The 16489-nt window shown below is 43.9% G+C and overlaps 1 protein-coding gene across 3 annotated transcripts in view; it reads right to left on the reverse strand.

Moving 5' to 3' along the window:
• camk2g2 (calcium/calmodulin-dependent protein kinase (CaM kinase) II gamma 2) overlaps window positions 1-16489 on the reverse strand; it is a 492136-nt gene that overhangs the window by 42167 nt on the left and 433480 nt on the right. For all 3 annotated transcript variants that reach the window (XM_063070378.1, XM_063070379.1, XM_063070380.1), the window contains 2 exons: window positions 16415-16459; window positions 12853-12901 (listed from right to left, as the gene is read on the reverse strand). In XM_063070378.1, coding sequence (XP_062926448.1) covers window positions 12853-12901; window positions 16415-16459 — 94 coding nt within the window. The remainder of the gene's footprint in view (window positions 1-12852; window positions 12902-16414; window positions 16460-16489) is intronic.

Consider the following 16489-nt stretch of genomic DNA (forward strand, 5'->3'; position numbering starts at 1 on the left):
TTGCCCATTCTCCCAATCTATCCAAATCTCTCTGCAGACTCTCTGTTTCCTCAGCACTACCGGCCCCTCCACCTGTCATAGGCGAATCAAAGTCAGTGATGAATTAGCATATAGCAAAGAGATTGAAAATCTGGCTGATTGGTGCCATAACAACAACCTCTCACTCAGTGTTAGCAAGGCCAAAGAGCTGATTATTGACTTCAGGAGGAGGAAACTAGAGGTTCATGAACCAGTCCTCACTGGGGGATCAGAGCTGGAGAAGGTCGGTAACTTTAAATTCCTCGGTGCTAACATTTCAGAGGATCTGTCCGGGGTGCAGCACATCTGCGGAATTCTTTGCCACAGGCAGCTGTGGAGGCCAAGTCATTAAGTATATTTAAGGCAGAGGTTGAAAGATTCTTTATTGGTCAGGGCATGAAGGGATACAGAGAGAAGGCAGGAGTTTGGGGTTGAGAGGATAATTGGATCAGCTGTGATGAAATGGCGGACCGGACTCCATGGGCCAAATGGCCTAATTCTGCTCCCATATCTTATGGTCTTATGGTAAGTGCCATTACAAAGAAAGCATGGCAGTGTCTCTACTTCTGTAGAAGTTTGAGTAGGTTTGGCATGAATTCTAAACATTTGATAAACTTCTATAGATGTGTGGTGGAATATATATTGACTGGTTGCATCACAGCCTGGTATGGAAACACCAATGCCCTTGAACAGAAAATCCTGCAGAAAGTAAAGGATATGGGCCAGCCCATCATGGATAGAGCCCTCCCCACCATTGAGTGCTTCTACACAGAGCCCTGTTGCTGGAAAACGGCATCCATCATCAGGGACCCCTACCACCCAGGTCATGCACTCTTCTTCCTGTTGCCTTCAGGAAGAAGGTACAGGAGCCTCAGGACTCTCACCACCAGGTCCAGTAACAGTTATCACCCCTCAACCATCATGCTCTTCAACCAGAGGGGATAACTCCATTCAACTTCACTTGCCCCATCACTGAACTGTTCCCATAACCTATGGATTCACTTTGAAGGATGCTTCATCTCATGTTCTTAATTCTTATTGCATATTTATTATTATTATTTCCTTTGTTTTTCATTTGTATTTGCAGTTTATTGTCTGTCCTGCTAGGTGTGGTCTTCCTTTGATTATTTCATGTTTCTTGGATTTATTGACTATGCCCGCAAGAAGACGAATCTCAGGGTTGTATATCATGACACATATGTACTTTGATAATAAATTTACTTTGAACTTTGATTTTACGGGAAGATTTCTATAGATTGCTAATGCACATAAGAAGGTTGTTCAGCCCATCGAAGTCTGAAGATAAAGATTAATTTTGCTTGTCACATGTACATCGAAACATACAGTGAAATTCAGCATTCTGTATCAGCGATCAACACAATGTGAGGATGTGTAAGAGTCACCATGCTTCCGGGGCATCACAGCATACTAACCCTATCGTCGAAGCCTTTGGAACGTGGGAGGAAACCAGAGCACTCGGAGGAAATCCACACAGTCATGGAGAGAATGTACAAACTCCTTACAGGCAGCGGCGGGAATTGGACCCCGTCTGGCGATCACTGCTACTCTAAAGCGATTGCGCTAACGGGTGCGTCACCGTGTTGTACCGAGATTTACTAATCATTATGTCTGAAAAATGAAACTAATTGATCTCTCTCTTCTGCTTAAAAAATTATTATATTATCACAGTATATACTACCTTAAGATTCATTTTCTTGTGGGTATTTACAGGAAATATACAAATACAAAATTACCTATAAAGACATGTATAAACTGACAAACCACCAATGTGCAAAAGCAGACAAACTGCAAAGTAACACAGAGAACATGAGTTAGAACACAGAACAGTACAGCACAGCACAGGAAAAAAGCCTTTCAGCCCACAATGTTGAGCCAAACCAAATAAATTAGTAATCAAATGGCCAACTAAACTCATTCTTTCTGCCTACACAATGTCCATATCCCTCCATTTTCCTTACCTATATAAATGTCGCTTAAAAGTTCCTAATGTATCTACCTCTACCACCACCCCAGGCACATTCCAGGTACCCACCACTCTCTGTGTAATAAATTTGCCCCTCACATCCCCTTTGAAATTGCTCCCTCTCAACTTAAATGCATTCCCTCTGGTATTAGACATTTCAACCCTGCAAAAAAGATACTCTCTGTCTTCTCCATCTGTGCCTCTCATAATCTTACAAACCTCTTCAGATCTCCTGTCAGCCCTCGTCGCTCAAGAGAAAACGATCCAGATTTGTCTAACCTGTCGTTATAACACATGCTCTCTAATCCAGGCAACATCCTGGTAAACCTCTTCTGCATCCTCTCCGAAGCCTCTATATTCTTCTTAAAATAAGGTGACCAGATCCGTATGTAATACACCAGATGAGGCCTAACTAGAGTTTTATAAAGCTACAACACCACTTCCTGACCTTTGAACTCAATGCCTCGACCAATAAAGGAAAGTATGCCATATGCCTTCTTAACCACCCCATCAACCTGCGAAGACACTTTCAGGAGCTATGAACTTGGACCCCAAGATCCCTCTGCTCATCATCACTGTTAAGAATCTTGCCCTTCACAGTGTACTGTATCTTTATAATTGACCCACCAAGGTGCAACTCTTCACATTTGCCAGGTTAAACTCCATCTGCCATTTCCCCACCCATATCTGCAACTGATCTATATTGTGCTGTATTCTTTGCCAGTCTTCTACAATATTCACAACATCACCAACATCAGCAAACTTAATAAAGCACCCATCTACATTTCCATCTAGGTCATTTATATACATCACAAACAAGAGCGGTCCCAGTGCAGAACCCTGCAGAAACTTGCTGATCACAGACCTCCAGTTAGATCAACCACTACCCTCTGCCTTCTATGGGGGAATCACCATGTGCCCCATGCATCTTAACCTTCTGCTGTAAAGTCCTTGAAAGTGAACCTGCACGTAGGGTGTAGTATCAGTTCAGAGTTGAGGTGAGTGAAGTTATCCACATCAGTTCCGGAGACTGAAGGTTGAAGGGTAATAACTGCTGTTGAACCTGGTGGTCTGTACCTTCTGCCCCCACGGTAGTAGTGCGAAGAGAGGATGGACAGGGGTACTTGACGATGCATGCCACTTTCTCGTGGCAGCGCCCCATGTAGATGTGCTCAGTGGTCTGTTATTTATGTTAATTTAAGTTCATTAATTTATGTTTGTTATGCTTGTAATGTACTGCAAAAAAGCTAATTTTCATGATGTTTATACCCTGTGTACGTGTGTCCAGGACAATAAATAAGAACTTGCTTTTTCACTGAGCACCGCAGTTTTCTCCTCACATGGCATTTTTCTAACAGGCTTTTTGTTTCAATGTAAAGAAAGGTCCCATCAAAGATCGAACCGTATTGATGGATGGCTTTCCATTCTCATATTCTGGATGTTATCAAACATCACCAAACAGCTGTGGATGAGTTCCTCACTTCACATTAGACTTGTCTTTTAAAGGGTAATCCTTCATAAGGCCATCCATGCCTCTGCGCTGCAAATTTTTCATCGTAGTGGGACAGAAAGAGAGAGTGTGGTAGAGAGAGAGTGTGTGGGAGAGAGAGATAGAGATAGAGAGAGAGAGAGTGTGGTAGAGAGAGAGCGAGACAGAGAGAGAAAGAATGGGGCAGGGAGAGGGTGTGGGGTGGAAGGGAAGGTGTGGGGCACATGTGAGGGAGTGGGTAGAGAGAGAGAGTGGGGCAGAGAAAGAGTGGGCAGGGAGATGTATAGATGGACAGAAAGAGAGAGTGCCGCAGAGAGAGAGGACATGGGGTGGAAGGGAGAGTGTGGGACACATGTGAGGGTGGGGCAGAGATGGAGAGTGGGTCTGAGAGAGACAGGCTGGTACAGAGAGGGCATGGGGTATAGGGTAGAGGGAGAGTGTGGGGTGCATGGGAGAGAGTGGGGTAGAAAGCGGGAAAATGGACGGAGGGGGGAGTGCAGACTGAGAAGGGAGAGAGAAGCAAAGAGACAACAGCTGATTCACTACTGATAATTATTTAAATTTTGCTCCTCCCGCCCTCATTGCTCCAACACTTTGCTGTGAAGACCAAGGTGTTGGTAGGAATGGCTCCTGGAAACTCCATCCTGTAAAACGGCCACCAGACGATGCACAGGAGAACCAGCTTTTAGGACAACCACACACACACACACACACACACACACACAAAGTCCGTGCTCCTCCATAGCACTGCGGATATTGGACTCTACGTTTGTAGATGGGGAGATCGATAGGTATTTTGGTACTTTAGTGGGTTTAGTACTGAAAAGGAAGCCACAAACTAGCTACTTCTACACACTTCTCCACATCAATCTGTACACCTTTGTAAGTCTGCCACTAACCACACACTTATAAAGCTCATCCACCGGTTATGGTTCACCCTTCCATGCAAGGGCGGAGTGGTATCACACAGCACACTGAAACGGCAGCTAACAAGGATCACTGCACACTTACACGCTGTCACCTCAGGAGTGCAGTCAACGTCAGCTGACTCTAAAGTGTCCATGGTAGCTGAATGACTCTCGGTTAGATCAAGGGGGGCCGCTGGCATGCAATGACATCATCATTGAGCAAAAACATGAAACATACAAATAAAATGGCTTAACACATATTTATATCAGAGAGAGGGTGAGGGAGAGGGAGAGGGAGAGGGAGAGGGAGAGATTAAGATACATATATACACACACACACACACACACGCCCCTCCAGGGTCTGGGCCTCTGACCTTTACCTCTCCATTCGCTGCACATCCATGTGCCTATTTGAAAGCCTCTTAAGCACCTCTGTTATGTTTGCGTCCAGCACCTCCCCGGCACCCCCAGGAGGACCACAACCTTGTTGTAAGGTATGGAGGCTTGCGTGCATCAATGACCTGGAGAGCTACGTTGGCTGGAGTCAAGGTCTTATGCTTTGGCTCTTGATAGGGTCACCTGTGCAAGACAGGTCAAAGGGTAGAGGCCAAACTAAGAGTGGTCCACCAGTCCTCCAGGTTCGGGGGTTCATCTCAGTCTAATAACCCTGACTGGTCAAACAAATTTGTCATGGAAACAGCAATCCATAATCCTTCAAGATCTGAGTGTGATGGTATTCCTGAGTTTCCACCTGGGGCTTGCATGATTGACAGCAGTGGAAACTGAGCTACAGACATGATGAAGGAAGCCTTGAACACCGCCAGTGATGGAGGACCCTCATTGCTGCCCTAAATGGCAGCAGTGTACAGGCAATAGAATTAGAACCACCCTGGTAGGGCTTTCCAGTCACCTACCTGCCTCCCCAACTTTCCCTGAGTATATGTTCCAGTCACTTAATACACTTCATAAAACGACTTGCCTTGTAGATCTCCTATAAACTTTCCCAGTCTCACCTTAAAGCTACACCCTTTAGTATTTGACACATCTGGTCTGGGAAACTGTTTCTGTCCTTTCTGACTGATCCACATTGCGGTTAGTGTGATGATATTACAGCCTGGTCTGTTCAGGAGTTCAATTCTGACGCCATCCAAAGGAGTTTGTATGTTCTCCCTGTGACCCACCTGGGTTTCCTCTGGGTGCTCTGGTTTCCTTCCTCAGTCCAAAGATGTACCCGTTAGTAGCTTAATTGGTCATTGTAAATTGTCCTGTGAGGAGGCTAGTGTTAAGTTGATGGGGTGCTGGGCATTGGGCCTGTTCTGCACCATATCTCTAAATTAATTAATTAATGGATAAATAAAATTTTACCCAATCTCAGTGGAAAGAGCCTGCTTGCATTTACCTATCTATACCCCTCATAATTGTGTATATCTCAATCAAATCTCCTCTCAATCTTCACACACAAAATGCTGGAGGAACTCAGCAGACCAGGCAGCATCTGTGGAAAAGAGTGAACAGTGGGCTTTTTGGGCCAAAACCCTTCTTTAGGTCTCTTCACCTCCATCAGCATCTGCAGATTTTCTCGTCTCCTCTCAATCTTCTCCAGTCCAGGGAATGAAGTTCTAAGAGACACAGCCTTTCCCTATAATCAGGTCCTCAAATGGAGGAAAGCATGGTAGGGGGGGGGGGATGTCAGAGGCAGGTTTTTCACAGGTGGGTGCGTGAGACACAGTGCCAAAGGTGATGATAGAGGCAGATACATTAGGGACATTTGAAAAACTCTTAAGATAGGCAGATAGGAGGAGGGCAATGTGGCAGGGAAGGGTTAGAGCAGGTTAAACAGTCAGCACAACATTTTGGACCAAAGAGCCTGTAGTGCTCTACGTTCAATAATGCCCCCTTTACTACCCACCTCAACGCTACGTTAAACAATTATTGACAGTATATGCAAGTTGCTATCCCTTATTGCCATCAGGATGATTTGCCATGCCAATTTAGAATTAATACCAACCACAGTGACATAGATCTGGACATACACAGTGATCTGTGAATTATGCATGAAATAATCTGCCAGGATGGCATGCAAATAAAAAGCTTTTCACTGTATCTCGGTTCGTTCATTATGTGTCCTGTTGTATGACGTGGGCAATCATGGTCTTTCCATGACCATGATTGTTGCTGGCAAATTTTGCTAGAGAATTTTTCTCCCAGGCAGTGTCTTTACAAGATGAGTGACCCCAGCCATTATCAATACCCTTTCAGAGACTGTCTGCCTGCACCCGTGATCGCATAACCGGGTCTTGTGATACGCATCCTGATCGGGGTGGGGGGGGGGTGCTAAACTGGTGGTACACCTTGCCCAAGGTGACCTGCAGAGTAGTGGAGGGAATGAGCGCTTTACACCTCCTTCGGTACAGATGTACCTCCACCCCGCCACCCAGTATCTTGGTATATGTGACAACATTAAACCAATTAACAATTCTCCCATTATTGCAGGCCAGTGGGTTATTTAATTATTGTATGGCAGACTGCTCAGAAATTCAAACTTTAATTTTAACTTTCAAACAGCAGGAACAACAGACTGACAACATCTGTAATGATATATGCCTTGTCAGTCACTCAGTCTCAATAACTGAGGGTTTCTAGCTTCTGGATGCATTTCTGACTGCCTTTATACATCCCTGTGGTCAGTGCATTCAGGAGAAGCAACTGAAGCCATCTGGTGTGTAAATTGCTCCTAATTGCTGGCTTAGTCTTCTTTTATCATTTGGCTGTTGTTGACTGCACCACATGATAAAGATTCAGAGCAATTTTAACACCTGCTGATTAATCCTAGCTTCAGGCAAATGACCAAGATCCCTGTATGAACAGTGCAAGAGAAAGCACAGAACATTACAGCACAGCACAGTTCCTCTGTCCCATGATGTGCCAACCTTTTAACCTCCTCTTAGATCAATCTAACTCTTCCCTTCCTCCATAGCTCTCCACTTCCTTTTCACAAATACGCTGATCCAAGAGTCTCTCAAATGTCAACGTATCTGCCTCTACCAGCATCCCCAGCAGCGTCTTTCGCACACCCACCACTCCCCATGTAAAAAATCTACCCCTGACACCCCCCCCATACTTTCCTCCAATCATCTCAAATGCATCCCCTCTTGTATTAGCCAATTCTGCTATGCGAAAAAAGTTGCCGGCTTGAAGTGAAATTTAAACAATCAGCTTGTTTCTTTCATCCTAAAATTAGTTTGAGTCATTCCCTTAATTTAATCAGCAATTTAATTTTTTTTGAAGTGGAAACTAAAGATTACTTTCAGTCTTCAGATGCCTGGGTCTGACGTAGATCAGCCCGTGCCTCTCTGCTCCTCTACACTGTCACTGTGACGTACACGGGCAATCAGTGCCATTGTCTGTTTGCATTCCCATGAGGAGTTTGCAATGCTTCATAAGTGCTTCATCGGAACAGAAAACTGCTGCACAGGCTGAACTCACAAAGACCACTCTCCCCTTCCAGTCTGTAATGTCACTTAAATAAACCTATGCCTGTTGGTCTCTCCATTCTATGTACCTTAAACAGTGCAGTGGAGATCTATGAGGATTTGTCAGGACTCGAGGGCCTGATTACAGGGAACGGTTGGGCAGACGAGGACGTCACTGTTTGGAGGCTGATGAGTGACCTTCGAGAAGAGTATAAAATTATGAGGTGTATTGATAGGGTGAATGTACACAGTCTTTTCCCAGGGAATGACAATCAAAAATGAGAGGGGATAGGTTGATGGTGAAAGAGAATGATAGAGAGCATCTTAACATACTGCATCTCTGTGTGGTATCTCAGTTGTACAGCCGCTGATAGGAAAGCACTTCAGCGGGTCGTCTCTAGCGCACAGGAGATCATCGGGACACAGCTCCCAGCCCTGGAGGACACCTACAGCTCTCGCTGCCTACGGAAAGCTACAAACATCTGTAAGGACGACACACACCCATGCAATCATCTGTTTGAACTTCTTCCATCTGGCAGACATTATAAAATTTTCTATGCCCGCACTTCTAGACTGAAAAATAGCGTTTTCCCCAGAGCTATAACTGCTCTGAACCAATCGATCAAGCATCATCCATAAATTGTTATATTGCTACCTTAATACTGGTTTTCTGGCTGTCCTGCATCTGAGTTTCGCTTTTGTTCTGCTGGACATCGCTTGTACTGGCTGGTTACTTGATTTATTTATTGTTTATTTATTTTATTTGTTGTTTTATAGCATTGAGTATGAGAGATGCAAACTCATTTTCGCTGTATTGGTGCATGACAAATTGTACTATGCAATGACAATGCAGATATTTCATTTCAAAAGAGATCGAAGGGTTAACTTCACACACAGAGTGGTGTGTCTATGGAGTGAGCTGCCAGAGAACATAAGAAATAGGAGCAGGAGTCGGCCACCTGGCCCATCGAGCCTGCTCCGCCATTCAATAAGATCATGGCTGATCTGGCCATGGACTCATCTCCCCTACCTGCCTTTTCCCCATAACCTTTAATTCCCCAACTATGCAAAAATCTATCCAACCTTGTCTTAAATATATTTACTGAGGTAGCCTCCACTGCTTCATTGGGCAGAGAATTCCACAGATTCACCACTCCCTGGGAAAAGCAGTTCCTCCTCATCTCCGTCCTAAATCTACTCACCTGAATCTTGAGGCTATGTCCCCTAGTTCAAGTCTCACCTGGCAGTGGAAACAACTTCTCTGCCTCTATCTTATCTATCCCTTTCATAACTTTATATGTTTCTAAAAGAGCTCCTCTCATTCTTCTGAATTCCAGCAAGTACAGTCCCAGGCGACTCAATCTGTTCTCATAGTCTAAACCTCTCATCTCTGGAATCAACCTGGTGAACCTCCTCTGCACTGACTCCAATGCCGGTATATCCTTCCTCAAGTAAGGAGACCAGAACTGCACACAGCAATCTAGTTGTGGCCTCACAAGTACCCTGTACAGTTGCAGCATAACCTCCCTGCTCTTAAATTCAATCCCTCTAGCAATGAAGGCCAACATTCCATTTGTCTTCTTGATAGCCTGCTGCACCTGCAAACTAACCTTTTGTGATTCGTGCACAATCACTCCCAAGTCCCTCTGCACAGCAGCGTGCTGAAATTTTTTACCATTTAAATAATAATCTGCTCTTTCGTTCTTCCTTCCAAAGTGGATGACCTTGCATTTACCCACATTGTACTCCATCTGCCAGACCCTTGCCCACTCACTTAACCTATCTATATCTCTCTGCAGACTCTCCGTATCTTCTGCTCAGTTTGCTTTTCCACTCAATTTAGTATCATCAGCAAACTTAGATACACTACACTCGGTCCCCTCTTCCAGATCGTTAATGTATATCGTGAACAGTTGCTGGCCCAGCGCTGAGCCCTGTGGCACACTGCTCACCACTGATTGCCAACCAGATATACACCCACGTACCCCCTCCCAAAACATCGATTGCTTATTCCCCTGACGGGCTGATTTCCTCCAGCATTTCGTGTGTGTTGCTCCAGATTTTTAGCATCTGCAGAATCTCCTGTGCCCCCTAAATACTGAAGTCTTTAATGTCATCGAGTATCACTTTATTGATATTCTAGGTAGTCATTACAAAACAGAAGGTAACAGGACCGGCCAAGTAAATTTTGAGGCCATGAAGAGCATCTGGTGGCAAGTGACACCTCAAAGATTTTATGTCAGCAACAAGGCAGAAGTCAGGAGCCCACTGGCGGACCCTCCACATGCCTGGATGAATGCCACTCAGAAAAAACGGGTACCCCATCCACAACAAACATTCAACCCTCACACCAGCTAATGCACAGTGGCTTCGGAGGGTCTTAGCTACAAAATGCACTTGCCAAGCTTCTCCCAGACCCATGCCTCTATCACTGAGGAGCAGCACATGGTTGAAAACCACCCCTCCAGGACCCTCTTCAAACTGCATAGCATCCTGGAAAACTGGAAATGCACAGCAGGTCCTTCAGCATCACCAGGTCTAGATACTGGAGTGCTTCCCCCAACAACCCTGCAGGAGAAACACCATCAAACAGTACACCAACACATCAACCGTGAAGGATGGGTGATAAATGCCAGCAACATCCACAGTCCACCTCACCACAGCCCTGCACCTTATTGTCTGTCTGTACTGCACTCTCTCTGCAACGGTAACACTTTATCCTGTATTCTTCGACGTGAGTCTCCTCAGCCAGCGTGGATAAGCCTCACTTTGTTCACCTCAACACTCAACTGATTCCACAATCTATGGACTCACTTTCACGGACTTTACATCTTGTGTTCTCAGTACTATTTATTATTGTTGTTACTTGTTTAATTTTTGTATGTGCACAGTTTGTCTTCTAATGCACATAGATTGTTTTTTGGTCTTTGTGTATAGTTTTTTAATTATTCTACTGTATTTCTTTGTTCTACTGTGAATGCCCACAAGAAATTGAGTCATATTGTGACATATACGTTCTTTGATAATAAATTTACTTTGAACTTCTTGTACTACCTCAATGCACCGTTGTAATGAATTGATCTCTATGGATTGCATGCAAAACAAATCTTTTCACTACATCTGTAATAAATTGGCCAAATTAGTTTAATTTACCAACTCGTAAATTAATAAAAAATCTTTAAATCTTTGTCCAAGAATCTAGAGTAAACCTGTGGCAAATTCATGTACTCTTAGATGCTATAGAATCCAGTGATGCTTCACCTCACAATCTACTTGTCAAAGCCTTGTACCTGTCTGCCTGCACTGCATTTTCTCTGTAACTGGAACAATTTACTCCACATTCTGTTATTGTTTTCCCTTGTGCCATCCCAATGCACTGTTGTAATGATTTGATCTGTATGGATGGCGTACAAAACAAAACTACATCAGTACACAGGACAATAATAATTCAATATTCCCATTTAATTTAGTTTACCAACTTACAATTTTAATTAAAAAAAATTGCCTCTTCTTCTATTCCCCATTCTGGCCTCTGACCTGTTGTCCTCACCTGCCTGTCACCTCCCCGGGACTCCACATCTTCCCTTTCTCCCGTGGTGCACTCTCCTCTCCAGCCTTTTACCTTCATCACCCACCTGGCTTCATCTATCACCTTCTAGCTAGTCCTCCATCCCCTCTCCCCCCCTTCTTCATCTGGCATCTTCCCCATTCCTTTCCAGTCCTCTTGAAGAGTCTTCGCCTGAATCGTCAACTGTTCATTCCCCTCCATAGATGCCGCCTGACCTACTGAGTTCCTCCAGCATGTTTTTTTTTGTGTTTGTGTTACTCTGCATTTCCAGCATCTGCAGAATCTGTTGTGTTTATAACAAAAAAAACCCCCAAACCTTTGCCCAAGATTCTGTGGCAAAGTCACATACTCTTAGACTCTACAGATAACAGTGATGTTTCATTAATATTTGATCCAAAATGGCTGCCGCTTTACCATAGTTAACTCAGCAAATGGGGGCATAAATCACCTGCATCTGGTGATGCATTGTAAAACACTTGACAACACAGACCTTGGTTACAAACTACATCAGCTCAGCTTTGGGGCACGTCCCACAGCATGAACACCTCCCTCCTCAGAGCGAGAGACAGCAGCCACAGCTACTCGAGATAAATCAGCTGCAGCCTACACATCAGGCGCAGACTAAAGGTTATGTTCTGTGTTGAAGCTCACTCCCAGAACTGCAAGCACCATCAAACTAAGCTCGGAATAATTAGAAGCAAAATTAAGAGCAGACAGCAAGGAGAGAGACTGTGGACAGACAATGTGGGTGTAGAGACACATGGTTGCGTGGATACAGACTTCATCAAAGAACTCCTCGGAGTCTGGATACCTCATATAAACAGCAGGGGGTGGAGTCTGCAATAGAATTTCATTCTCGATGCGTCAGAGGGAGAGGAGAGGTAAATGTGTCCCTTCAAAACTCATGCACCCAAATTTTTAACATTTATTTATCCATTATGTACACTCAGTGGCCACTTTATTAAAGTGGTCTTCTGTTGCTGCAGCTCATCCACCTCAAGGCTCAACATGTTGTGCATTCAGAGATGTTCTCCTGCACACCACTGTTGTAACACATGGTTATTTGAGTTATTGTCTCCTTCCTGTCAGCTTGAACAGTCTGGCTATTCTCCTCTGATCTCTCTCATTAACAAAGTGCTTTCACCCTCAGAACTGCCGCTCACCGGATGTTTTTGTTTCTCCCACCATTCTCTGTAAACTCTAGAGACTGTTGTGTGTGAAAATCACAGGAGATCAGCAGTTTCTGAGATACTCAAACCACCCCATCTGGCACCAACAATCATTCCACGGTTAAAGTCACTTAGATAACAACACAAAAAAATTAATAGCTTCAGTCTGGTCTCATTTGTTAGAAAATTCTGTTGCACAAATGGTATCATTAAAGTACCAGGTTGGTATAAGTAACTACCTACCTTTCCCTTCTTCGTCTTCAGTGGTCGTATTGGAGCTCTCTGTTGAACCCTGTGAACGAGAAGTATTTTTTAACATTAGTTAGATCCCAACATTGGTCAGCTGGTGGACCATTAGGATGAGGGATATTGAAGGTTGTATTGGCCTCAAAATTAAGGAAATATCAGGCAGGGTACTCTCCCATGATCTATGGTGTAGGATCTGCTTTAACTGGAGCTGTTCAGAATTAGAAACACAGGAGATTCTGCAGATGCTGGAAATCTTGAGCAACACAAACAAAATGCTGGAGGAGTTCAGCAGGTCAGCCGGCATCTTTGCAGGGGAATAAACAGATGATGTTTGGGGCCAGGAATCTTCACCGGGATGGTGGGGTCCTGATGAAGGGTCTTGGCCTAAAACATTGACAGTTTATTCCCCTGCATAGACCTGATAAGTTCCTTCAACATTGCTCAGAATCAGAATCAACCGTTGTCGGCAGAATTTCAGACGGTGACGTGGGTGTACAGGAGAGAGATATACCAGCTAGTTGAGAGGTGTTGCAGCAACAACCTTGTACTTGATGTCAGTAAAACCAAAGAACTAATTGTGGACTTCAGAAAGGGTGAGATGAGGGAACACACACTAGCCTTCATAGAGGGATCAGAAGTGAGCAATTTCAAGTTTCTGGGTGTCAACATCTCTGAAGATCTATACTGGGCCCAACATTATTGATGCCATTACAAAGAAGGCATAACAGCGGCTATATTTCATTAGGAGTTCGAGGAGATTTGGTATGTCACTGAAAACACTCACAAATTTCTACAGATGTACCGTGGAATGCAACATCAGCTGGTATGGATGGGGGACATTGCACAGGATCAAAAGGAGCTGCAGGAAGTTGTGAACAAGTTAACTCCATCATGAGCACCAACATCCATAGTATCCAGGACATCTTTAAGGAGCTATATCTCAAAAAGGAGGCATTAAGAATCCTCATCATCCAGGACATGCCCTCTACTCGTTGCTAACAGGACGGAGGTACAGAAGCCTGAAGGCACACCCTCAGCAATTCAGGAACAGCTTCTTCCCCTCTACCATTGGATTTCTGAATGGACACTGAACCTATGAACACTACCTCACTATTTTCCTCTCTTTTTGCACTACATTGTTTTTTTAAAAAATATATAATCCTTATTTATATTTATAGTATATTTTATTTATTGCCCTGCACTGCTGTCACAAAATAACAAATTTCACTACATAAGTCAGTGTTAAACCTGATTGTGATTCTGATTAATGGATTTATAGACCATTCATAAATCTGAAGACAAAGGGTAGGAAACTAATTGTGAATGAAGGGGCTTGGCCCAAAACATCAACTATTTATTCATTTCCATAGATGCCGCCTGATCTGATGAGATCCCCCAATATTTTGTGTGTGTTGTTCTATTCCTGAATGGTTGAGTATGGATATTCTTGATCCTGTACCTCCTCCCCAATGGCAGTAATGATGATGGGTCTCCACGGTGATTAATATGGGTTTGGTGCGATGTGGTCAGTGACATTGTGTCTCGCTGGTCACAGTGTCCAATGACACCACAATTTCTGCCAATGAGCAGGAGACTGAAGGGGACTCACTTATTTTATACTATTTTAAACAGGTCCCCACATACTGCAACAAATAGAAACTAGACAGTAGAGTAACAGTTAGAATTACACTTTACAGTGCCTGGGTTCAATTCCTGTCTCAGTCTGTAAGGAGTTTATATGTTCTACCCATGACCGAGGGGGGTTTCCTCCAGATGCTCTGGTTTCTTCCCACATTCCAAAGATGCACAGGTTAATAGGTCACATGTGTGTAATTTGGCAACATGGGCTCGTTGGGCTGGAGGGGCTTGTTACCATCTCTAAGTAAATAAATTCAGATTAATCTTGTCATAAAGGTGCGTCTAGTTTTCAGCATACTGGAGTGAATAGAGAAGATTCTTATTAAAATCTAGATCTGTAAGATTATTTTTGGTCACTGACCAATGTACCATTCTGGCTAATCTTATGATGCTATTGATGTACAACTGTTGCTATGGTTACAGATAGAGCTATGGAGGTGAACTGTCTCTGAAGCAACAACTTGTTTTTGCGATTGCATAGGAATAACTAACTCCTAAAGAAAGCCTGTGTGGTTTACTTATCAACTTTATCACTAGAGGTACAGTAGTATTTGCTGGTTAAATTGGCTTCTGGCTCTCAACTGTTGATCAGGATCTAGGTATAATTGTCCCAGTCCAGTGAAACATGCATCTGGAAAAGTTTGTTGAGGTACAGCCTGCTCATTATACAACACCTCAACATTCCTGAGATAACTCAAGACAACTTGTCACAAAGCACAATTGTTTCTATTTTGGGACTGAATGTACAACTTGTACAGAAATATTCTAGAATCAAATCTCAATAAACATTCAGAACCTAGAACAATAGTGTTCTTTCTTGTATAATTTATTTTTCATTTATGTTTTTCTCGTGATTGTTGTGTATCTGATGCTAGGTGTTTGTGACATCTGTGCACACACGTACTTCCGGCAATAAACCCTGAACAATTTTACGTATTTCAGTGAGGTCACTTTTTGGTCTACGCTCTCGGGAATAGAAACAACGTACAAAAGCTGGAGGAATTCAACAGGTCAGGCAGCATCGATGGAGGGAAATGGACTTTGATGTTTTGGGTCAAGAAACCTCATCTAATACAGATTTGGGATTTCCTGACACTTGCCATGCCTCTAGTGGGAAAGCCAAAGCGCGGAAAGTGGACTAAAAGCCATGCTGGGTAGAATCTAGCCCCTGCAGGCCAGATCTCTCATTGGCGTTGCTCTCCAGCAAACACTCCCTGGAAGACAAGCTGGATTGCGTCTGTCTGCGGCTGACCCAGCCTGAGAGGAGGAATTGTTGTGTGCTTGTTCTTGCAATGGAATCTGAATGGAATGAATTTTATCAGCAGTCTGGTATAAGAACTTTGTCTTTTGTCTTCATTCTTCCCCTTTGAAACTCTGATCTCAAACCTCGGCTGCCTTGCAGCTATACCCACTCATGGGGAATGCTTTGGGAGTCAAACCCTGAGGAGAAATCTGATGCTGAAGTCCCTAAGGCCGTCCTATGCTGATTTCAACACTGACTGGCAACTCTTGTGACACTGCTGGTGCCAAACTGATTCGGACTCTGCCGTCCCTTTGGATTCATCAACTGCGTAGAGTGGGGGAGCCTGTTGCATGGGCAACAGCTTACTCTCCATATCGTATTGTCCTGGCTAGCACGTGACAGCTAGGATGCAATATCCATGGTCAACCCCAACCAATGGAGGCCCTCTCTCTCCCCGTACTACTAACCTTTTCTTTTACTCTCCGCTATCTTCCTTTCCCCTTTTTGTTCTTGCAAAGCTTCATAAACAGTTGTAAGCAACAATTTTATATCTCATTCTTGACATCCAAAGAACCCTGGATCACCAAAACATCAGGATCTAACACCACTCAAATCAATCACAAAAAAAGTTTGGAAGCAGGAACAGATTATAACAATTAGACATCAAACTTATACCTTAATGCCATCTGGAGGATTATGGACAACTGTCGTCTGTGGTTCCTAAATAAACAAGAGATGAAGACAGGTTAG

This window comes from Mobula hypostoma, chromosome 18 (assembly GCF_963921235.1).
Source record: "Mobula hypostoma chromosome 18, sMobHyp1.1, whole genome shotgun sequence".
Taxonomy (NCBI): Eukaryota; Metazoa; Chordata; class Chondrichthyes; order Myliobatiformes; family Myliobatidae; genus Mobula; species Mobula hypostoma.